At 42.6% G+C, this 26,182-nt stretch overlaps 1 protein-coding gene across 1 annotated transcript; it reads left to right on the forward strand.

The window, feature by feature from the left end:
• The first annotated feature begins 43 nt into the window (after positions 1-43).
• On the forward strand, positions 44-15,382 carry LOC122933847 (gastrula zinc finger protein XlCGF26.1-like). The gene is made up of 3 exons (XM_044288921.1): positions 44-71; positions 155-278; positions 13,526-15,382. The coding sequence occupies exons 1-3, from the start codon at positions 48-50 to the stop codon at positions 14,926-14,928; spliced, it is 1,551 nt and encodes a 516-aa protein (XP_044144856.1). The 5' UTR covers positions 44-47; the 3' UTR covers positions 14,929-15,382.
• Positions 15,383-26,182: the final 10,800 nt, after the last annotated feature.

Raw genomic sequence — 26,182 nt, forward strand, 5'->3', positions numbered from 1 at the left:
CTCCCCCTCTGATACATGAGCAGAAGATCCTAGAACTCACCCACAAGATGATTGAGCTGCTGACTGGAGAGGTGACACTGCTGGGAATGCTGGGAAATTCTCCAGTAACAGCACTGGAGGGGTCTGGGTGATGACTGTGTCATTGTGTTGTCAGGTTCCTATAAGGTGTCAGGATGTGGCGTTGTATTTATCCATGGAGGAGTGGGAGTATATAGAAGGACACAAGGATCTGTACGAGGAGGCCATGATAGAGGCTCCCCGGCCTCTGACATCACCAGGTAAGAAGAGACGAGGTGAGAAGAGGCCGTGTTAGAGCCTCAGTCCGGTCATGTGCATTGTGTACACGCGTGTAATGACATGTAATGTAGGATCTCCACATGTTATTCTCCGGTCTCATCACGTTAGAGCCTACATTTCCCATATACATCACACTTCTCCATAGGCTCCATCCCCCTGACAGATATAGTGTCCTCTTGGCCTCCATCGGCCGGTACAGTAGATGACACTATTCTATACAGAGGATCCTGCAGGAAAACCTGTGCCGTGTCGTATACATGGGGCTTATGGGTGACGTCTGCCCCTGTGTGACTATATAGAATGATAGGACTGTACAGGGAAGACGTCACCTCCTTCTATCAGAGATCTACGTTAGGAAACCCTCCTGATATCTACCTCTGATCGAAGGCTCAGACGTGGTGTGAACACATCCTTATTCCATAGTCACTTTCCAGTAGTTCTACTCCCTTTATGTCTGGGATCCTCTAGTCACTCCACAAGCAGAGAAGACACAAGGTGCTATGTGTGACTGGAGAAGAAGGTGGGATCACCGGGCTCTTCTCTCTCCTCCTCCAGTCTGTGGTCCTGTCAGAGCGGACATGTGTCTTCTAGCAGTAGATGTACGGCCCGGAGTGTTGTAGCTGCGGAGGCTCCACAATATGTCATGGGCTCCATTTTCTCTTAATTCCGAGGATATGATTTAGGATACATAGGAGTGGGGTGACACGAGGGGTGCAGATGAATCGGGCAGCCTGAGGGGGTGACAGACGTCCCTGATCAGCGGCCGATCCCTGAGCTCCACACACACGTTCCTCACTTTACTGTACTGCTGCATTAGGGTGTGTTCACACATGGCAGGTTTGTTGTAGAGGTTTCCGCTCCTGAAATCTGTCCCATATATGTGAATGTGGATGTTCCTGCAGCAGGGGATGGATACAGCGGTGGAGGCTATTGACAGCCTTTTTTGTTGAGTCCTATTTATACACAACTGGTGCAGATTTTGTTAACCAGCTGCCTTCTCTCCATAGGGCCCAGGATTGGATGTAAATCTGATCCCGGCTGTGTAGCTGCTCAGCAGATGCTGCTGTGGACAATAATGACTGCTTTATCTGAGAAGTATTTCCATAGCATCACCACGACAACAACACAAGGAGATTGACCCCTGACCTCTGTAGGGGCAGGAAGCAGAGAAAGGTTTTGTAAGATGAAGATTTTTGCGCACCTGGAACACCATTTCCACATGGTAGGGAGCGGATTGGGAGGCCTCGCTCTGGTCTTATCTGGGGCGCATATTCGGCGGGACCAGGAAGTGAATTTGAATTTCTCTCCTTCACCCAGCGTTCTTGGTTGCGGTGTTGGTGTTCTTTATCCCTCAAGAATGTCCGCACCGGAGCACTCAGAAGCCCCTGTGCCTCCTTTTGTAAGTCCCCCTGTGCGGGAAATTTTAATCTTATGTTATTTTTTCTTGTTCTGGTCTCATGTGGAGTATACTGGGCTTCTTTATCTTTCTAATGGGGCTTTTCCATCTGCCCTTTGATTTCTAAAGAAGCGCAGAGGAAGCCCAAAAAGTCCATAAAATTTATCTCCTGCCTTAAACGTCTGCCTGAGGACTATCAGAAAAAGTTATGCAGTGATTGTATTACCAAGATTATACGAGACGAACAACCGTCCTTAATGGATGAGTTCAGAACCATGATGCAGGAGGAAATCAAATCCTCTTTGGCATCCCTGTCCAGATTTCACAAGGATACTCCTCCTCAGTCTGAGCCCCCACACAAGCGGCCGCGAACAGGGGATTCCCTTTCATCTGAGTCAGATGAATTCGACGGTGCCTCTTCTTCCAAAACATGGGAGGAGGAGGACAAACAATCCGAACGGGATATCCATGAAGGTAGAAAAAGATTTTATTTTTCTTCAGAGGATATGCCAGAATTGCTCAAAGCAGTGAGGGCAACGATGGGGGTTGAAGAAATCTTACCAACCTCTTCCGTTCAGGAGGAAATGTTCGGGGGTCTGCGTCTTCCCTATTAATGAAAATATTAAAGGTTTGATATTAGATGAATGGTCTTAATCGGAAAAACACCTAGGAATCTCCAGATCATATCAGAGCCGTCTACTTTTTGATCAAGAGGAGGCCAAAATATTCTCTCAGAAACAACTGACCAGTCTACCTCGGGACAAGGTATCCGACATCCAACGGAAGATCAAGGTATTTACATCCAAGAGAACCTTTTCCATAAGAAATCTATGAGTCTTCTAGGTGTCCTCACTTCCTGCATCCAAGCAGTTTAATGGTGTCAAATTCACTTCAGACCTCTTCAAATGTGAGTACTGAGAGTATGGGACAAAAAAGTTTTCTCGTTAGATCACATGGTTACCATACCTCAGAGGATAAAATCCTCACTTCAGTGGTGGAGGATCCAGGAAAACTTGACCAGAGGGGTAACATGCAGAAAGATACCTCACACCCAAATCACCACAGATGCAAGCCAGTGGGGCTGGGGGTCGAAAGTCTGAGAAATTTATTACCAGGGACTTTGGTCCAGTTCAATCAGGAGTCACTCGTCGAATTACCGAGAGCTGAGAGCGGTTTGGGAAACTCTAAAAATTGCAGAACCCCTTCTCCGGGGTCGTCATTTAAAAATACTATCAGACAACACGACGACAATAAAATACCTTAACCATCAAGGAGCTATAAAATCTATGAGTCTGCTAAAACTATCCTCAGAAATTTTCAGCTGGGAGGAAATAAACATAAAATCCATTTCAGCGGTTCACCTAAAAGGATCCCTGAACATAGAAGCCGACTAATTAAGCAGGGAAAAAATAGACCAATCGGAATGGTCCTTGAACGAAGAAATCTTTCTGATAATAACAGACAAATGGGGCACACCGGAAGTGGATCTGTTCGCCTCTCGGAGAAATTTAAAAGTCCCAGCATTTTGTTCCCTAGACCCCAGGGACAATCCGTGGATCCTAGACACCTTCTCCTTCACGTGGGACCAAGCACTGTACTATGCCTTCCCGCCACTTCCGATAATACCAAAGGTGGTGCAGAAGATCCATCAGGACGGCGCAAATGTCATACTGATAACACCTTGTTGGCCGAAAAAGAGCTGGTTTCCCGTTATTCGGAAGATGGCCATCGAAGGTCCTTGGCCCCTTCCAAAGAGGAGGGACCTTCTACATCAAGGTCCAATTCTTTATCCGGACCCGGAATTCTTAAATTTGACAGCTTGGATCCTGAATCCCAAATCCTGAAATCTCAGGGTCTTTCGGATCCAGTGATCTCTACTCTAAAGGACTCCAGAAAGAAAGTCACCTTCGCCATTTATTTAAAGATTTGGAAGAATTTTTGTTCTTAGTCAGGATCACCCTCTCCCAACAAATCCGCTCCTAATATACAGTCAATTCTAGGTTTCTTACAAAATGGTTTTGATATGGGGTTAAAACCTGCTACCCTCAGGGTTCAAATATCCGCTTTAAGTTGTTTTTACGACACTGAACTAGCGAACCATAAATGGATTAGAAGATTTATGAGAGCGGTTACCAGAATACATCCAACGTTAAAATCTCGTATCCCTACTTGGGACCTAAACATAATTCTTACAGGATTATCACGTCCCCCCTTTGAACTGTTGAATGAATGCTCCTTGAAACTAAAATCATTCAAAACAGCTTTCCTAGTGGCCATCACTTCCGCCAGATGAATTAGTGAACTACAAGCATTATCCATGAGGGAACCTTACCTCCTGGTCAAAAGCGATAGATTAATCCTGAGGCTAGACCCAGAATTCATGCCAAAGGTGTGTCTAAATTCCACAAAGATCAGGAAATGATGCTCCCGTCCTTTTATGATAAACCCTCCGACAACAGAGAACTATCCTTCCATTCCCTAGATGTTAGACGAGCCGTACTGGACTACATAGACTCTACAAAAGAGATTAGGAGGTCCGACTGTCTCTTCGTTCAATTTGGGGGCAAAAACAGAGGATAGAAAATTTCCAAATACTCAATCGCTAGATGGATTAAGAATGCTATCTCTACTTGCTATACTATTCAAAATCTCTCTTGCCCAGATAATCTGAAGGCTCACTCTACCAGAGAGATGTCTTCCTCCCAAGTGGAGAGAGCGGGTGTTTCCTTAGAGGAAATTTGTAAGGCCGTATCCATACCTTTATTAAACATTATAGACTAGACCTTTCAAAGAATCAGACATGTCTTTTGGACAAAAAGTCCTTCAGGCTGTTCCCCCCCCCCGATCATATTTTGTATATCTCCTTGTGTTGCCGTCGTGGAGATGCTATGGAAAAAAAGAATTAGTACTCACCGGTAATTCTTTTTCCATGAGATCACCACGACGGCATATAAATTCCCTCCCGTTATGTTCTTGTTTTTGGGGATCGTTATAGAGTAATACTTTCCCTTCTTTTGGTTTTATTCGGATGTTATAAAATCACTGGGTTTTCCACCACCTTTCTACTCTTGTATTTTGGAATCACGGGTGTTGGTGGTGGGAGGGGGGTATTTAAACCTTTCTCTGCTTCCTGCCCCTACAGAGGTCAGGGGTCAATCTCCTTGTGTTGCCATCGTGGTGATCTCATGGAAAAAGAATTACCGGTGAGTACTAGATCCGGTTTTTAGTCTGTTATGTTAGGCTAATATTTTGGTTTAATACTTGTGATTCCTTTCTTTGATTTGGTTTTCTTTGTCTACTTTTGGGATGTGTGTGCAAATCTGATGTAGCTTTAGATCGGATTCCTTCAGAAATATAGAAAATTCTGAAAGGTTCGCAAACTTTCAGGCACCGCTGTATATTTCTCTTTTCTGTTGGATCCATTTTGGCCAGCATAATAGAAAGGTTGTACATTTATATATTTTTTTTAACTTTCAAGTTTTATTGTTTTTCCAGTTTAAGTAAAGGAACATCAGATAAGTCACATAGATAAGTCAATGAGAAGTAAAACACATGTGTCTGACATCTATGATAGTAATACAACATATTCATATATAGTTATTAAGGTATAACAATGGAATTAACAAATTCAAAACCTGTGATACATAGTTAGAGCATAAAATATCCTATCCACTCAAATCTGAGCATGAATCGTATTAAAATATAAGTGTACTGTTCGTGTCACTGCATAGCCGCTCACTCACCGTCCCCCCTCACTGCCACTAGTAAATTGCCAAATCCTAAAAAGCTATTGATGGTATTTTAGAGGCATACGAAGAAGTGTTCCACACTTCCCATTTTTTATGGGTGATTTTAATATCCCCATTGATGATCCCATCTCCCCATCAGGTGCTCACTTTCTTTCTTTAACCTCCTCTCTTGGTCTATCACAACTTGCTTCCTCTGCCACGCATGAACAGGGCAATATACTTGATCTAGTCTTGTTCCGTCACTGCCCAGTCTCAAACTTTAGTAACTTATCCTTCCCACTTTCTGACCACAATCTTCTTTCATTTACCATAAAGACCTCTTACTTTTCTCATGACAATCCTACTTTTCACACTTACAGAAACCTACACACCATTAACTGCCAGCAACTTATTAACACCCTACAACTAGCTCTTACCCCAATCACTTCCCTCTCCTGTCCAGACTTGGCTGCCAATCATTACAACCAGACCCTCAAAACCACCCTAGATCTGGTTGCTCCAATATCAATCCGACCCTCTCGACACAGAACACGGCAACCCTGGCACACACCTGAAACACGTTTTCTCCAGCGCTGCTCCAGATGTGCAGAATGCTTATGGAGAAAATCACGAATATCGGCAGACTTCCTCTATTATACATTTATGCTCAAAACATATAATTCAGCTCTCAATATTGCAAAACAAAAGTACTTTGCCTCTCTCGAATAACCCAAAACAACTTTTTGACACTTTTCACTCCCTTCTAAGCTCTAAAGTTCCAGAACCTGTCACTGACCTCTGCACTGATGGCATGGCCACTTACTTCAGAGACAAGATTGGCAGTATCCGGCAGGAAATAATCTCCCAGTCCCCAAATCATTTCAATCCTCCTCCCTCCAATTTCTCCACATGCTCTCTCTCCTTTTTTGACCCTATAACAGAGGAGGAAGTATCCAGGCTTATCTTTTTTTTTCCACCCACAACCTGTAGCAGTGATCCTATTCCATCACACCTCCTCCAGTCCCTCTCCCTGGCCGTCATCACTCACCTAACTACAATTTTTAACCTTTCTCTCTTTTCCGATATCTTTCCCTCCTCTTTCAAACACTCTATTATAACCCCACTCTTTACCTGTCCTGTGCTGCAAACTACCGACCTGTTTCTAACCTCCCCTTCATCTCTAAACTCCTTGAACGTCTTGTCTACTCTCACTTAATATGCTATCTCTCTGCAAACTCTCTACTTGACCCATTAAAATCTGCCTTCTGCCCTCTTCACTCTACAGAAATTGCCCTTACTAAAATGTCTAACGATCTAACAGCAAAAATAAATGGTGACTATTCTGTACTGATTCTGCTGGATCTCTCTGGAGCATTTGATATCTTAGACCATAAACTCCTACTCACCATGCTCCACTCAATTGGCCTTAAGGACACTGCTCTCTCTTGGTTCTTTTCTTATCTCTCTGGCCGATCCTTTAGTGTATCGTTCACTGGCTGTTCTTCTTCTCTTATTCCTCTTGATGTTGGAGTTCCTCAGGACTTAGTACTAGGTCCTCTACTCTTCTCCCTCTATAAAGCCCCTATCGGACAGACTATTAGTAGATTTGGCTTTCAATACCATCTCTATGCTGACGACACCCAACTATACACTTCATCCCCTGACATCACCCCTGCTTTACTCCAAAACACCAGTAATTGTCTGGCAGCTGTCTCTAGCATCATGTACTCTCTGTATCTAAAAGTGAACCTTTCAAAACTGAACTTCTTGTCTTTCCCCCATCTACTAACTCACCTAAACTTGATATTTAAATTTCGGCCTGCAGCACTATCATAACTTCTGGGCAAAATGCCCGTTGTCTTGGGGCCACATTTGACTCTGATCTCTACTTTGTTCCCCATATTCAATCACGTACACGCTCTTGACGTCTGCACCTCAAGAATATCGCCAGAATCTGCCCATTTCTTACGGTGGAAACGGCAAAAACTCTTGTTGCCTTGATCCCATCTCGTCTTGACTACTGCAAGGCATTACTAATCGGTCTCCCTCTCACTAAAGTCTCCCCCCTTCAGTCTGTTCTAAATGTTGCAGCCAGGCTCATCTATCCATCCAACCGCTACACTGATGCTACTAGTCTGTGCCAGTCACTTCACTGGTTGCCCATCCACCACAGAATACAGTTCAAACTTCTCACCCTCACCCACAAAGCTCTCCACAGTGCTGCACCTCCATAAATCTCCTCCCTCATCTCCATCTACCACCCTACTTGTGCTCTCTGTTCTGTTAGCGACCTAAGATTAATAGCCTCCATAATTCGTACCTCTCACTCCCGTCTTCAAGACTTTTCTCGAGCTGCACCTACTCTCTGGAGTACTCTGCCCCGGAATACTAGGTCAATTCACAACTTCTCCACCTTCAAACGTGCTTAAAAACACATCTTTTCAGGCACCTAAAATGATTTTTTCCCAGACTAAACCTTCCTCTACCAACTCCTCTGGCTTAAACTCTATCCTCTAGTAGTCCCAAACCTGAAGCAGATCGGCCGGCACCACTCCTGTCAGTTCAATAATTGCTCAAATCCTACTTCACAATGAACTACCTTATGTGTCACCCCCAATTCCTCATAGATTGTAAGCTCTTGCGAGCAGGACCCTGACTCCTAGTGTTTCAATTGTATATTATCCAGTTATTTTTGTTTTGTATACCACTGCGGAATATGGTGGCGCTATATAAATACATTTTATTATTATTATTTTATGTGCTTGAGCACGTTCCCAATAGGAGTCTGCATATATACACTCATATTGTACATATTGGTTGAATAGAAGAGTTAAATCCGTAACTTTTGGGGTTATTGGTAGTTTCCACAAGGAAGCTATCAGCTTTCTTGCTGCCGTCAGAACCCCTGCTATGACCGGTCTATGACTATATGGGAAGTCACCTATTCCGATAAAGAGAATAGCCAATTATGGTGAAAGGGGAACAGGGAACCCAGCAACCGACGATAAAAGGTCAAAGACCTCTTTCCAAAATGGAAGTATAACGGGGCAAAACCACCACATATGTGTTGGGGTTCCCTTTTCCCCACGAGCTCACCAGCAGCATGGGCTATATGTGGGGTCCATATGGGCTATACGAGCTGGAGTCAGGTACCATCTAAGCTGTATTTTCCTATTTTGTTCAGTATCATTGATACACCTGGAGTTAGCTATCGTCCAGTGGAAGGCATCACTCCACTCTTCAGCTGTCCAGGAACTACCCAATTCTTCTTCCCATTTCACCATAAAGCTCATCTTAGTGTCTGAACTTGGTTCCAAAGCTTGGTAAGCAATGGATAGTCCCTTTCTGGAACATCCTCGGCTACTAAACAAATCTGCTAATCGGGGTGCCCCTGGACAGCCGATCAGGAGGTAACCGGCTGTTACTTAACATATGTCTAATTTGAAGGTATTGGGGAAAAAAAAGGTAGGCAATTGGTAAGTTTGGTGCAAAGCTTCAAAGGTTTTTATGCCAGAGTCATCGTATATTTGGTCCAAATACAATATACCAGCTTTCTCCCATTTGTTTATCGAAAGATCTGGGATATTGTAGGTAAGCGCACCTAGCAGGGTTTCCGACCTCGTAGGAAAGAACAGTTTTTCCCCTTCTATCCAACGACACCAAGTCCATACAGCAGCTCACATGGTCAAGTGGGAGGGCAGTCCCCTGGGTGCCGCTAAAGAATGGGCAGTGAGAAGACCTGGGAGAGAACCCTTCATTGCAAAAGTGGACTCTATCTCTAGCCACATCTGATTCGAAGAAGGCAACCACCATTCGCTAGTTTGTTCAATAAGATTGGCTTTATAATATCGCAACAGGTCCGGGACGCCCAGTCCACCATCTCGCAAATTTGGGTATAAGGCTCGTCAGTTCACTCTAGGGGCCTTATTGCCCCATATAAATTTTAGGAAATCTGCCTGTAACAAGCGGATTGTTTTAGAGGGAATGAGAATTGGAATACACCTGAACTTGTAAAGTATTTTGGGTAATATTAGCATTTTGACCGCATTAATCCTGGCAATCCATGACATAAAGTGCTGGGAGTATTTAGTATAGTCTGCTAGCAATTCTGTTCGTAAGGAGGCAAAATTCATCGATACCAAGTTTTTTAGCCGGTCGTTAAGGTAATACCTAAGTATGTTATATTGTCTGATGACCACTGAAACGGCGCTCTCTCCAAAAGTCGTTTTTTAAGAGGTTCCTGAATTGCAAAAGGAAGTATGTGCGATTTAGTGATATTCAGTTTATATAAGGAGGCTTGTGCATATTCCTGCAGTACTACTATGACTTCTGTAAGAGAGATTTCCGGACGTGTAAGAGACAATACAACATCATCTGCGTATAGGCCAATTTTGGGTGTTGTAGCACCTATCTGTATTCCGGTAATATGTGGGTCTACTCAGATTCTTTCTGCCAGGGGTTCTATCACCAAAGCAAACTCTAGTGGTTATAATGGGCAACCCTGTCTAGTTCCGTTTGATATGTTAAAACTCTTGGAGTAAAAGCCGGATGCGAACACTCGTGCGGATGGGGATGAGTACAGGTCTAATATAGCGGACAAAATAGGGCCAGAGAATCCGAATCACCCAGTACCTCAGCCAGAAACCCCCAGTGCACCCTATCAAATGCTTTTTCCGCATCTAAAGATACAAAAATCATAGGTGCACCGGAAGTCTCCGACAACTGCAATAGGTCAATCATTCTTCTAGTTCCATCCCTGCATTGGCGACCTGGAATAAATCCTGCCTGGTCTGGGGAGACTAATTTAGGAAGGATAGGTTGTATCCTTAAAGCCAGAAGTTTGGAAAACTATTTTAAATCACTATTAAGTAAAGAGATGGGACGAAAGTTCGATGGGACATCTTGAGATTTTCCTGGTTTAGGGATTGTTGTAATAATAGCACACATTTCCTTAGATATAATACCAGGGAGGAGAAATGCGTTAAAGAGTCGAGTAAGATATGGCAATAAGTTCTTTTTAAAGGTTTTATAGTAGTCTGGAGAATCCGTCTGGGCCTGGGGCTTTATGCAGCTTTAAGGTCTTTATAGCTGCATCCACCTCAATTTCCGAGAAGGGGCTATTAATAGACATAATATCCTGAGGAGATAAAGTCGGGAGAGACGCTGAGTCCAGGAATTTTGAGATGAGTTGAGAGGTAGGTTGTGGGGTGGCGCTGTCATCTTTTAGGTTATAAAGGGAGCTGTAGTAGTCCGCGAATGTGTCTGCAATATCTATTGGGTGTGTTGTAATCATCCCGTTATTCTGTTTCATTGACTCAATACGAGATACTACTTTCCTTTTCTTGAGTCTGTGTGCCAGCATTGCTCCAGCTCTATCCCCCAAAGTACTGAGGATGCAAAGAAAAGGTGAGGGCATTGTCTGTTAGCACACCTGCAATTGTCTTTGGCTAAGAAGTGGGTTTCTTGAGCTAGCAAGATGTCATATTTACCCTCATTGGCATCATTCCATAATGCAGAGCGTTAGTAGGGGGAGTTAAGTCCCCTCACATTTATAGACATTAATTTCAACACCATCTTAGATTATCAAAAACCATCGGCCTTACAATATTACCCAAGGGAGGACAGTGAGTGGCAGCAGACACGTCGGAGTCAGTATCACAGTATGGTTGGAAAACACAACAATCATGAGAATAAACATAACCAGGTAGAAAAGGTAGGCAACAGAGCCCATAATGGTTTAGTAAACACTGACTGGCGCCCATGTGTTTCAGTGGCGCAAAGGTTGTGATAGGTAAATGACAAGACCCTTTATGGGTCACCTTTATATTCTAAAAGGGTGAATGAGGATAGAGGTACATAGAGAGAAATGAGAAATAGTTTGCACGCAAGTGGGGTCACTACCCCCTCCCCTCCCCCCCCCATAGACAGAAGTGGAGGAGCTGAATAGGCCAAGAGACAGCTGTAGTAGAAAGCACATAAAAAATACAAGAGATCAGAGTTTCCTAATGAAGGATCATAAAATGGCCTGCAAAGTAGGATTATCTACATATAGAGAAATCATTCAGGTTATTTCACCGTCCAAATTCTTGGAGGATATCTGCCCGCCTTTCCTCTTGCTACTTTTCCCAGTTCTGCCAGTATGGGCTGTAGACCACGGGATCAGGGTTGGCAGTACTGGAAGGGCATGAAGATCTTGAACAGTACACAAATCCCCTATGGAAATCATAGGGCCTCCCAACGCTGACAGTAACTCCGTGAGGTCTTCATGTCGACGGACAGTGAATTTTTTTCCCTGCAACTGTAGTGGTGAGGCCGAAGGGAAACATCCAGCGATACAAGATTTTTTTCGAGTGCAGTATGTCAGTTAGGGGTTTTAACTGTTTCCTTTTGTAGAGTGTCATAGGAGCTAGGTCTTGAAATAACGTTAGCTGGTGTTCATCAAAAATCCAATTAGGATCTTCTCTTGCTTTCCTCAGTCCAGAAATTAGCAAATTATATCTCTGGGTGGTTCAGATGGGCCAGGTCTAGGCCTTAGAGCCCTATGCGCTCTTTCTATATCAATAGAAAGGGGGTAGTGTGCTCCAAGGAGCACAACAGCTATTTGTTTCACTGTAGAAAGTAGCGATTCCAAAGCATATGTTTCGGGTAAGCCTTGGATTCTCAAATTGTTGCGTCGGTTGCGATTGTCCTGATCTTCTATATGAGTGTAGAGTTGGTTTAAGTGATCTTAGCAGGTTTGGAAATAGGTAGCTACCTCCTTGGTGTGGTTACATGGCTCTGCAGTGGTTTCCTCTAAGCAGTCCACACTATGTCCAATGTGACGCAAATCTTGTTTACTCTCTTGCAAGTCCTGTGCCAATGGTGACAGTGCCTTAGTAAGGGTTTGTTGAAAAAAGGCCCTTGATAAAGGAAGGTCAGATGACGCTGTATCTTGGACCTCATCTTGCATTATATCATCTTGGTTTAGAGGCAGGTTCTCTTGGGCGGGTGGGTCTACACATGTGGACGCCTTTGTAACAAACCTCTCCATATTACCCTTGGGATGAGTTTTTTTTTTAGGTGTGATAAAGTCTTTTGTTGCGGGTTGTCCGTATTTCACCATCTTAGAGGAGGTGAGCTATGTCTATTGATTAAAGAACAGGACACTACGCTGTGCTGCAATACTCGTGTGCATCAAATATCCTCAGATATGGTTAGCAAGGTGACCATCCGGGCTGTGATCTGATTTAAAGATCTAAAAACATTGAGCCCAAGGCTCTGTAAAGGAGTGGGATTCCAAATGAGCAGAATAATTGACATGGTAGATCCCCTTATGGAAAGGAGGGGCGTTTAAAACATTAGGACCAAGTCCATCAAGTATTTCACAATGAGAGTCAGTATTGGTGCTCAGTGATGAAGGTTCACCACCCCCTGTATTGCTATGGTGATGATGGCAGGTGAACTGAGATATTATATGGACACCTGTAGAGTCACAGTTCTCTATGAGAGAGATCAGGATTACAGTACCTTAATGGAGGTAGGTAACCCCTCACTGCTCTAGATTCTTGAGGAGGACGCACTTTCTCTCCCTTGTCCTGGCTGGAGGATCCGGAGTTCGGTGTGTTAATTGTGTCCACTACTACCGGCTTTGATTTTTCCGGAGGTGAGGCTGTGCTCCAGGATGGCATCCCCACAGCGCTGGGAGCGTGGGACAGGTAGGGTGGGCTGATAACTGCAATCCGATCCCCCAGGCTTCTTATCCTGCTATACTTCCTCCATTATCTGAATCGGGAGGTCCTAGGACATCTGGGATCTCCTTAGGCCCGCTCCGGTTCACAAGCCGCACCGCCGCTATCCGAAATTAAGGCCAAGGCACCGCTGAGCCAGCTAGGCCTCGTCTGGAACTCGGCTGACAGCCGCTTAGAGACCTCCAGATGGTGTCTTTCTGCGGTGGGAGATTTAGGAAGCCCAAATTTGTATATAATGGGGTCTTGAGTGGGGGATTACATGTTGGCAGATTAGATGCAGGAAAACTGAGCCATGAGAAAAGACCAGAAAGGTTGTAAATTAATCTACTTGGTGGTTTAAAAAAGAAAATCACTAAACCTTTTTTTACTCCTAACAGAACATCACAGTAAGAACTCTGGAGGAACCTTCATGTTATCACTAGATCATATAGTAGAAGATGAAGATATCGGGCAGCACTCTTCAGGAATAAACCTCGTTACCTGTAATGTACATCCAGGACTTCACAGAACAGATCTGTCATATAATGCTTCTTATTATAAGGAACCTTCTCCTGACCAATCACAGATTGTTACCACAAGTACCGGGCAGAAAAGGGGTAAAAGATTTCAGTGTGCGGAATGTGGAAAACAATTTACACATCGTTCCGGTCTTTTTGCTCACAGTAGAATGCACACAGGAGAGAAGCCATTTTCCTGTTCAACATGTGGGAAATGTTTTATATATAGATCAAAACTTGTTACACATGAGAAGTTTCACGCAGGAGAGAAGCCGTATGCATGTTCAGAATGTGAGAAAGGTTTTACACAAAAGTCAGATCTTATTACGCACCAGAGAATTCACACAGGAGAGAAACCATTTTCATGTTCAGAATGTGGGAAAGGTTTTATTACTAATCACCACCTTAAACTTCATCTGCGAATTCACACAGGAGAGAAACCATATTCCTGTTCAGAATGTGGGAAATGTTTTAATGATAAATCACGTCTTCATACACATGAAAGAACCCACAGAGGAGATAAGCCATTTAAATGTTTAGAATGTGGGAAATGTTTTATACATAAGTCAGATCTTGTTGCACACGAGAAAAGTCACACAGGGGAGAAGCCATTTTCATGTTCAGAATGTGGGAAATGTTTTATCACCAAAGACAAGCTCAAGTTTCATCAGAAAAGTCACACAGGAGAGAAGCCGTATTCATGTTCAGAATGTGGGAAATGTTTTATGCAAAAGTCAGACCTCATTACACATGACAGAATTCACACAGGAGAGAAACCATTTTCATGTTCAGAATGTGGAAGATGTTTTATTACTAAACACCACCTCAAGCTTCATCAGAAAATTCACACAGGAGAGAAGCCATATTCATGTTCAGAATGTGGGAAATGTTATACAGATAAATCACGTCTTCATAAACATGAAAGAAGTCACATAGGAGAGAAGCCATTTAAATGTTTAGAATGTGGAAAATGTTTTACTCATAAGTCAGATCTCATTGCACATGAGAGAAGTCACACAGGGGAGAAGCCCTTTTCATGTTCAGAATGTGGGAAAGGTTTTATTTCTAAACACAACCTCAAGGTTCATCAGAGAATTCACACAGGAGAGAAGCCATATTCATGTTCCGAATGTGAGAAATGTTTTAATTCTAAACACAGCCTCAAGGTTCATCAGAGGTATCACACAGGAGAAAAGCCATATTCATGTTCAGAATGTGGAAAATATTTTGCTAATAAATCAGATCTTGTTAGACATGAAAAAAATCACACAGGAGAGAAGTGATGTTGATTCCCTATATATGAAAAATAAAAAATGTTTTACAGAATTTACACAGAGAAGAATCCATATTACTCTAAGGACGACTATGTGTAACATATAGAAGCTTCTCAGCCTGCCTCTTCTCCCCATAACCCAGACCCTGCTTCCCCACATTTTCTATACCTTATTGCTTATATCTCCCTGCCTATCTGATTTGTTACCAGCGCTGATCACTGCAGCACCATTCTCCTTTCTCTTCACTGAACTCCGTAACTAACAAGAAATCACAGAGAAATTAGCAGTGTCCAGTGATTAATGCTGGTAGCAAGTCAAATAGGCAGAGACAGGTCAGCAATAGTGATGAGCGGCAGGGGCTATATTCGAATTTACGATATTTCATGAATATTTGGGCGAGTATTTGTCATATTTTCGCGAATTTAATATTATCTTGATTTGCGAAAAATCAGCAATGTAATATTCGCCTAATGCGTGCAAAACATAGGCGTGGGTCACTTTGGCTACATTTTCCAAGCTGCTACAAGTTTCCTGAGACTAGAGAAAATGGTTTGCACAGAAGAACATAAAAAATTGCTTTGTATGCTGTTAGGCCTCTTTCACACGGGCGTCATGGATTTGGGCCGGATAAGATGCGGGTGCGTCACGGGAAAATGCGCAATTTTTCTGCGCGAGTGCAAAACATTTTAATGCGTTATGCACACACGTGAGAAAAATCGGCATGTTTGGTACCCAAACCCATACTTCTTCACAGAAGTTTGGGTTAGGTGTTGTGTGAATTGTAGCATTCTTAATACAGAATGCTTAGTAAAATAGGGCTGGAGGGGTTAAAATAAACATTAAAATAATTTAACTCACCTTAATCCACTTGTTCGCGCAGTCCGGCTTCTCTTCTTTCTTCTTTCTTCAGGACCTGGGTAAAGGACCTTTGATGACATCACTGCGCTCCTCACATGGTCCATCACATGATCCATCACCATGGTGATGGATCATGTGACAGACCATGTGATGAGCACAGTGCCCTCACCACAGGTCCTTTTCCTCCTGCACAGCAAAGAAGAAGAAAGAAGAGAAGCCGGGCTGCGCAAACAAGTGGATTAAGGTGAGTTTAATTATTATTTATTTCTTTTTTAACCCCTCCAGCCCTATTTTACTAAGCATTCTGTATTAAGAATGCTATAATAATGATCGGGTACTCATCCCGATCGTCACCTAGCAACCATGCGTGAAAATCGCACCGCATCCGCACTTGCTTGCGGATGCTTGCGATTTTCACGCAGCCCCATTCACTTTTATGGGGCCTGCGTTGCGTGAAAAACGCACAAAATAGAGCATGCTGCAATTTTCACGCAACGCACAAGTGATGTGTGAAAATCACCGCTCATGTGCACAGCCCCATAGAAATGAATAGGTCCGGATTCAGTGCGAGTGCAATGCGTTCACCTCACACATTGCACACGCGCGGAAATCTCGCCCGTGTGAAAGAGGTCTTAGAGTGCTGCAATATATTAGCGTTTGCGCTAATAAGCACTAATGATGCAAATATGTTGGTGCAATAGGTGAAACTTAACATTTTAGCAGGTCTGCATGTTTGTATGGACAGCAGAACCTATCACACTACCTAACATACTGCACTGCAACAGCTACACTATATCAGGATATAACCTACACTGACTATCCCCCACTATCTGTATTATATATATGAGCTAACTATCTATCTATTGTAGTGTGGAAAGCACAGAACACAGCAATGTCACTGCTGTCTCTCTCAGAACTTAAAAAAAAAACTGTGGAAAATGGCTGCTGGGGAGGTTCTTATATAGTAAGGGGTAGGCAACTTTCCTATTGGTTGCTAGGGATATTGCTAAGCTCAAAGACACTGCAGCCTTCTCATTGGCCCACAAGCAAGAAGGGAGGTTACTGATGAAAATAAAATCTAGAATATTCGAAATTACGAGAATATATCACTATAATCTAAATATTCACGAATTCTCGAAGTGACGATATTCACGATTAATATTCGCGCCCAACACTAGTCAGCAATATGGCAGAGAGAGAAGAGGCAGGTTGAGAAGCCTCTGTATGTTACAAATAGCTGCCATCATAGTATAGTTCACGGTGAAGACAGGCAGTCAGTAATTCTAAGAGTGCTGCAATGGAGACACTTTCCAGGCTAATAAAATACACACCTTTCCCTAATAAATTATATTACAAAAATTATTAAAATAACTGTCCCCACGCAATAATAAAAAATAAACTGAAATGGCAGGTACATGTTAAGGCTGGGTTCACACGGTGGAGCCATAGAGCAGACGAGGTGCAGTTTTACCTGGAAAATCACTTGTCGGGAGGAAACAGATTCTTCAAACGAAGCAGAGGTCAGAAGAACGGTGGAATAAAAGTAAAAGAAGAAATAGGCGAGCTGTGGTGTCATATCCGGCCTAAGAGACTGTCGGAGAGTTCTGGATGTGTTGTTAGAAAATTGGGGTTTGTTCCTCTAAAACAGGTTGAGAACTGAAAACTTTTTGTCTGATTTTTATTGTATTTTATTATAGTTTTCCAGAAGATTGGGACTCAAAATGTATTTCTATGATGTGGATATGGTCAAGCACGGCAGGAGGTGCGGTATCCCCGTTGTGCTTCACCAAGAGAGTCAGTTTGATCCGGAGACTACATCTAATATATGTGAGACTTTTCAGCTGCTTGTGATAGATTACGTAGACAAAACTTTAATATAGACAGCACTTTAGGTGATTAACCCCTTCAGGAGATATAGATTTTTCTCCTTCCTGACACGGTCAAATTTTGTATGTATTTGTGGTAATAACTTTGGAATGCTTTTACTTATCCAAGCCATTCTGAGAACTTCTCGTGACACATCATACTTCATGTTCATGGTACATATGAGTCAATATTTTTTTTTACTTTACTTAAAATTTATGGAAAATTGGAAAAAAAAATCTATTTTCTCTGCTTTTAAAACAGTAATGATCACTGATAAAATAGTTATTCATTAACATTCACCATATACTGTATGTCTGTATGTTTATATTGGCACCATTTTGTCATTTTATTTCTCTTCGGACGTTAGAAAGCAGTTATGAAGTCAGTTTGTGAGGCTTACATAGTATAAACTACCCATAAATGACCCCATTTTAGAAACTACACCACTCAAACTATTCAAAAGTGATTTTACAAACTTTTTTTTAAACCCTTTACGTTTTACAAGAATTAAAGGAACATGGAGGTGAAATTTCACGATTTAACTTTTTTTTGTGTGCAGATTTTCCATTTCAACCCATTCCTATAAGGCAGTAAGAGTTAACAGGAAATCAAACCTCAATATCTATTACCCTGATTCTGCAGTTTACAGAAACACCCCATATGTGGTCGTAAACTGCTGTATGGGCACACGGCAGGGCTCAGAAGGGAAGGAGCACCATGCGGTTTTTGGAGGGTAGATTGTAATGGAATGATTTTCGAGCACCATGTCACATTCGAAGAGACCGTAAAAGGTACCCATACAGTAGAAACCCCCAAAAACGGACCCCATTTTGGGGACTACATTCCTCAAGGTATTCATTGAGGGGTGGAGTGAGCATTTGGATTTTGCAGAAATGAATGCACAGCAGACCGTGCAAAGTGAAATTTGCTATTTTATTCCACACATATGGCATGCAGTGCCCAGCGTGTACCATCTGAGACTCACCACGCCCCTTTAATTGATAGGCGCATTCTGCTGGGTATTGAAATGCCACAAATATGGATGTAAACTGCTGTTTGGGTGCTCCTCAGGGTTCAGAAGAAAAAGAGCACCATTTGGCTTTTGCAGCGCAGATTTTGATGGCACGGTTACGGGCGCCATGTTGCTATTGATAAGCCTCTGGGGACCAGTGCAGCCATTATCTGACAACCATATGTTTTTAAATTCTCTCTCAATGGAGCTGTGTCAGGACTCATTTTTTGCAGCAGATTGTGTCTTGTTATTGTGGCGTACACTCTGCGGGAAAAATTGTTATCTGCTGGTCAGTATGATTACAGAGATTTTATATTTTCTTTAAGTTTTACCACTTTTGCACAAAGCATTTTTTTTAAAAAAATCAGTTTTTTGTGTCCCCATTTTCTGACAGCCATATTTATTTATTTTTTTCTGCCGATCGTCTTGTGTGGGGACTTGTTTTTAGTGGGATCAGTTGATGTTTTGATTGGTTCTATTTTGGGGTACATTGTACTTTTTAATTGCTCGCTATTATACTTTTTGTAAGGCAATGTGACAAAAAAATTGCTTTTTTGGCACAGTTTTTATTTATTTATTACGGGGTAGACCATGTGATATAGAGCCGGTCGTTGTGGACATGGCAATACCTTATATGTCTTTTTTTTATTGTATATACCTGGATGAGGGCAAAGGGTACCTTTTTTTTCACTTGAAACTTAAGATTTTTTTTAATAAAAAAACAACAAATTTTTTAACTTTTTATTCTTGTCCCACTGTGAGACATCAACTTTTCAGGGTTTGATTACTTTTTTCTATGCAGTATAGCACATGCTGAATTGTACTACATTGAGTTTGTCAGTGTATTACACCGACAGCCTGCCTAAGCCTCTGTAGCTGTAAGGCCCAAGGCCTGTGTATGGAATCGGGTGCCATAGCAGCCATTGGGCCCTCCGTCTTCGGGGACCTGATGGTGTGAAGGAGGGAGCCTCCTCCCTCGGCAAAGACCATAGATGTTGCAGTCAGCTTTGATAGAGGCATCTAATGGGTTAATCTGCCATTTCCAGGCAGATGCAGCCAGGACCCTTGATCGAGCAGACGCTGTTTCCGTGCCCGCTTGAATAACTTTGAGAATTCACTACCCTTTGTGCCGTACATGTACACCACAAGTCAGGACAGGGTAAAGAAAGTGGGTGCAAACACCCCAGTGGGGAGGTCCAGCCCCCACAAGCCGATGATCCAAAGTACTATAGAAATGGAGACGGCACTCCCAAGTGCAAACGCTAGACTAAGTGCACATTTATATAGAAAGTAGTGACATCATCAAATGAGACTCTCCATTAATCCCAGTGACATCATGGAGGTCAAAGCACTAGCCAATAAGAACACTGGCCCAGATGAAGAATAATGGATACAGAGAAGCAGAAGCGCCTGATATTACATCGTCAATGTGTCCAAGAGTCCAGGGGGCGTAACACAATGTTCGTCAGTCCACTGCCCGTACTCAGCGGCTGCGCAGTGTGATGGGGAGATCAGACAGCGCTGACCCTCCGGGGCGAACTATGGTCTCAGGTTAGTTCAGTCTTATATCATTGTCTATATTTGCCGTTACATTTTTACAGAAGATCCTTAAAGGGGTTCTCCGGGAATTAAGAAAATAAAATACTTAAATATTACTTCATTATAACTATATTGCCAAACACCTTTCATTAGTTATAATGGCTTGTTTTGTCCAGGGAGCAATCATTAGGAGAAATAAAATGGCCACTGTCCTAATCACACAGGTGGACAAGTTAAAGAGCCGCGCCATATTCCTCTCTTACTTGTCAGGGATTATGATCCTGAATACAGTTTAATATGATCTTCAGATTAATCTCTGTAGGAATGGAGTTCATTAGGAGACATCAAGTGCAGTGAGGAGGGTGAGGGTAATGAGCAGCAGCACTTGTATGCAGTCTCCATTACCACAGTCTGTCCTGTCCATCTTCTCTGTCCTTCATGTCTCCTCATGAACTCCATTTCTACAGAGATTCAGCTAAAGATCTTATCATCTGTATTCAGGATCATAATCCCTGACAAGCAGAGCAGAGAGGAGGATGAGGCAGCTCTTTAGCTCATTGTTGTGAGTAATTTGTCCCCCTGTGTGATTAGGACAGGTTCTGTGTGTGCTAATAGGACAGCAGCCATTTTATTTCTCATAATGATTGCTCCCCAGACAAAATGAACCATTATAACTTATGAAATGTATTTGGGAATATATTTATAATAAAATAATATTCTTAAGGACACAGAGCGTACAGGTACGCCCTGATGTCCTGGTACTTAAGGACACAGGGCGTACCTGTACGTCCTGTGTAGTTCCGATCACCACGGCGGGCGGTGATCGGAACTGGGTGCCTGCTGAAAACAATCAGCAGGCACACTGGGTCAATGCCCCTGGGTCCTGTGACCCCCCCGTATCAGCGATCACTGCAAACCGCAGGTCAATTCAGACCTGCGGTTTGCGGCGCTTTCGGAGGTTTCTGTTCCCCGCTGTCATTTGCCAGCGGGCAGTGCAGGCGGTGCTGGGGGGGGCGGGCAGGCGTGCGATCATCCGCCCGCCCCCTCCTTCAGGATGGCTGAGCGGTTTTAGCAGAGTGTCAGCACATTGCTGACACTCTGCTTGAAACGGCTGACATATGTGCTGGCACAGATGTCAGCCGTTTAACCCCTTCCATGCCGCGGTCCGTAGGGACCACTGTATGGAAGAGGTTAACAGGGAGGGAGCTCCCTCCCTCTCTCATCGGGGGCTGCTGTGCCTTTTCAGCCCCCAATTCATGACGGGCCCCCTTCCTCCCCATCACCCGCTGCTCTGTTGTGGCAGCGAGTGATGGTTACCATGGCAACTGGACGTCTTCACAGGCTTCCGCTGTCCATGGTGCTGATCAGAGTTCTGCTAAAGGCAGAAGTCTGATCAGACTTTGTAAAGTGAAAATACAGTACAGTACACTATATAGTGTACTGTACTGTATTATACAGACATCAGACCCACTGGATATTCAAGAATCAAGTGGGTCTGGGTCAAAAAAAGTAAAAAAAAATAATAATCACTGATTAAAAAAATATAAATTCCCTACACATGTTTGATATCACCGCGTCTGTAACGACCTGATCTATAAAAAGGTCATGTTACTTTTCCCGCACGGTGAACGCCATAAAAAATAAATAAAAATATGATGAAATTGAAATTTTGCCCACCTTACTTCACAAAAAAGGTAATAAAAGTGATCAGAAAAGTCGTATGTACGCCAAAATAGTACCAATCATCCCGCAAAAAATGAGCCCCTACATGAGACAATGGCCCAAAAAATTAAAAAAATATGTCTCTCAGACTAAAACATCATTTTTTTTGTTTCAAAAATGCTTTTTTATGTTAAACGTAAAGAAAAAAAAAGTAGACATATTAGGTATCGACACGTCCGTAAGAACCTGCTCAATAAAGATGCCACATGACCTAAACCCTGAGGTGAACACCGTATAAAAAAAAAATATTAAAACGGTGTAAAAAAGCAATTTTTTTTCACCTTACATCACAAAAAGTTTTAATAGCAAGCGATCAAAAAGTCGTATGCCCCCCCAAATACAGGGAGTGCAGAATTATTAGGCAAATGAGTATTTTGACCACATCATCCTCTTTATGCATGTTGTCTTACTCCAAGCTGTATAGGCTCGAAAGCCTACTACCAATTAAGCATATTAGGTGATGTGCATCTCTGTAATGAGAAGGGGTGTGGTCTAATGACATCAACACCCTATATCAGGTGTGCATAATTATTAGGCAACTTCCTTTCCTTTGGCAAAATGGGTCAAAAGAAGGACTTGACAGGCTCAGAAAAGTCAAAAATAGTGAGATATCTTGCAGAGGGATGCAGCACTCTTAAAATTGCAAAGCTTCTGAAGCGTGATCATCGAACAATCAAGCGTTTCATTCAAAATAGTCAACAGGGTCGCAAGAAGCGTGTGGAAAAACCAAGGCGCAAAATAACTGCCCATGAACTGAGAAAAGTCAAGCGTGCAGATGCCAAGATGCCACTTGCCACCAGTTTGGCCATATTTCAGAGCTGCAACATCACTGGAGTGCCCAAAAGCACAAGGTGTGCAATACTCAGAGACATGGCCAAGGTAAGAAAGGCTGAAAGACGACCACCACTGAACAAGACACACAAGCTGAAACGTCAAGACTGGGCCAAGAAATATCTCAAGACTGATTTTTCTAAGGTTTTATGGACTGATGAAATGAGAGTGAGTCTTGATGGGCCATATGGATGGGCCCGTGGCTGGATTGGTAAAGGGCAGAGAGCTCCAGTCCGACTCAGACGCCAGCAAGGTGGAGGTGGAGTACTGGTTTGGGCTGGTATCATCAAAGATGAGCTTGTGGGGCCTTTTAGGGTTGAGGATGGAGTCAAGCTCAACTCCCAGTCCTACTGCCAGTTTCTGGAAGACACCTTCTTCAAGCAGTGGTACAGGAAGAAGTCTGCATCCTTCAAGAAAAACATGATTTTCATGCAGGACAATGCTCCATCACACGCGTCCAAGTACTCCACAGCGTGGCTGGCAAGAAAGGGTATAAAAGAAGAAAATCTAATGACATGGCCTCCTTGTTCACCTGATCTGAACCCCATTGAGAACCTGTGGTCCATCATCAAATGTGAGATTTACAAGGAGGGAAAACAGTACACCTCTCTGAACAGTGTCTGGGAGGCTGTGGTTGCTGCTGCACGCAATGTTGATGGTGAACAGATCAAAACACTGACAGAATCCATGGATTGCAGGCTTTTGAGTGTCCTTGCAAAGAAAGGTGGCTATATTGGTCACTGATTTGTTTTTGTTTTGTTTTTGAATGTCAGAAATGTATATTTGTGAATGTTGAGATGTTATATTGGTTTCACTGGTAAAAATAAATAATTGAAATGGGTATATATTTGTTTTTTGTTAAGTTGCCTAATAATTATGCACAGTAATAGTCACCTGCACACACAGATATCCCCCTAAAATAGCTAAAACTAAAAACAAACTAAAAACTACTTCCAAAAATATTCAGCTTTGATATTAATGAGTTTTTTGGGTTGATTGAGAACATGGTTGTTGTTTAATAATAAAATTAATCCTCAAAAATACAACTTGCCTAATAATTCTGCACTCCCTGTAGTGCCAATCTAACCGTCATCTCATCCCACAAAAATGATATCCTACCTAAGACAATCGCCCAAAAACTGAAAAAACTATGACTCTCAGACTATAGAGACACTAAAACATGATTTTTTTGTTTAAAAAATGATATTATTGTGTAAAACCTAAATAAATAAAAAAAGGTATACATATTAGGTATCGCCACGTCCGTAACGACCGGATCTATAAAAATATCATATGACATAACCCCTCAGGTAAACACTGTCAAAAAAATAAAATAAAAACTGTGCTAAAAAAACATTGGTTTTGTCACTAAAAGTGCAACACCAAGCGATCAAAAAGGCATATGCCCCCCACAATGGTGCCAATAAATAAATAAAAAAAAGGTTATACATATTAGGTATTGCCATGTCCGTAAGAACCTGCTCTATAAAAATACCACATGACCTAACCCCTCAGGTGAACACTGTAAAAAAACAATAATAATAATAAACGGTGTCAAGAAAGCAATTTTTTTGTTACCTTACATCACAAAAAGTGTAATAGCAAGCGATCAAAAAGTCATATGCACTCCAAAATAGTGCCAATCTAACCGTCATCTCATCCCGCAAAAATAATACCCAATTTGAGACAATCGCCTAAAAACTAATAAAACTATGGCTCTCAGACTATGGAGGCACTAAAACATGATTTTTTTTGTTTCAAAAATGATATTATTGTGTAAAATCTAAATAAATAAATAAAAGGTATACATATTAGGTATCGCCGCGTCCGTAAGAACCTGCTCTATAAAAATAGCACATGATCTAACCCATATGTGGTCGTAAACTGCTGTACGGGCACACGGCAGGGCGCAGAAGGAAAGGAACACCATATGGTTTTTGGAAGGCAGTTTTTGCTGGACTGGTTTATTTACACCATGTCCCATTTGAAGCCCCCCTGATATACCCCTAGAGAAGAAACTCCAAAAAGTGACCCCATTTAAGAAACTACACCCCTCAAGGTATTCAAAACTGATTTTACTAACTTTGTTAACCCTTTAAATGTTCCACAAGAGTTAATGGCAAATGGAGATGAAATTTCCAAATTTCTATTTTTTTGTTACTTTGCCTCACAAACAGTGTAATATAGAGCAACCAAAAATCATATGTACCCTAAAATAGTACCAACAAAACTGACACCTTATCCTGTAGTTTCATGGTGTCCAAAAAAAAGGCCATCAAAATCTGCCTTCCAGAAACCATTGTCACGGCTGTAAATGAGCAACAAGAGTGTACACAGAGAATAACAACTGACGGACCCACTCTAGGGAGGAATAAGGGTTACCCCTGCCAGACCCTAATAGCTCTCCCTAAGCTGCTATGCGCATGTCCGGATCCGAATGGTAGATCGAGACATGCCCGCGTACCTGAGGCTGAAGACCACTGAAACCCCTACAATAGTGGAAGGGGCACGTCCACCGGTGCCCTGCTCAGTATATGGAGGGAACCGGGGTCGCCTCGGATCCAGTCAGCAAAGAACAGATAAACACAATGTCTGTACACTTAACTGAGGTGCTGCAGCCGGAGTGCAAACAGATCCGAAGTCAGCAGACGATATCTGAAGTACTCGCATCAGCAGGACACAGATCCAGTGAAGAGAAGTAACACAGGTGAAGACACGCAAGCGAGAGATACAGCTCAAAGTGAAGAGTATAATCCGCACCTCTACAAAGGAGGAGGGGTGATTTAAAGGCAGCGAAATCAAACACAGGAGGAACAGCTGGGAGGAAGGAAACCAAAAGTAAAGACCTCATCACAGAGGCAGAGAAACAGGGAAGAGAACTCCTCCTAGCTCTAGTAGTGACATCATCACAGGGGTGTGGAAACAGAGCTATGAGAAAGTTCCTTTCCTTGTGCGCCCTGCCGTTTGGTCATACAACAGTTTACGACCACATATGGGGGATTTCTGTAAACTACAGAATCAGGGCAATAAATGTAGAGTTTTGTTTGGCTGTTAACCCTTGCTTTGTTACTGGAAAAAATGTATTAAAATGGAAAATCTGCCCAAAAATTTTAATTTGGAAATTTCGTCTCCATTTGCCAATAACTCTTGTGGAACACCTAAAGGGTTAACAAAGTTTGTAAGCAGTTTTGAATACCTTGAGGGGTGTAGTTTATTAGATGGGGTCACTTTTATGAAGTTTCTACTCTAGGGGTGCATCAGGGGGGCTTCAAATGGGACATGGTGTCAAAAAACCAGTCCAGCAAAATCTGGCTTCCAAAAACCACACGGCTCTCCTTTCCCTCTACGCCCTACCGTATGCCCGTACAGTAGTTTACAACCACAAATGGGGTGTTTATGCAAACTACAGAATCAGGGCAATAAATATTGAGTTTT

The sequence above is a fragment of the Bufo gargarizans genome, chromosome 4 (assembly GCF_014858855.1).
Source record: "Bufo gargarizans isolate SCDJY-AF-19 chromosome 4, ASM1485885v1, whole genome shotgun sequence".
Taxonomy (NCBI): domain Eukaryota; kingdom Metazoa; phylum Chordata; class Amphibia; order Anura; family Bufonidae; genus Bufo; species Bufo gargarizans.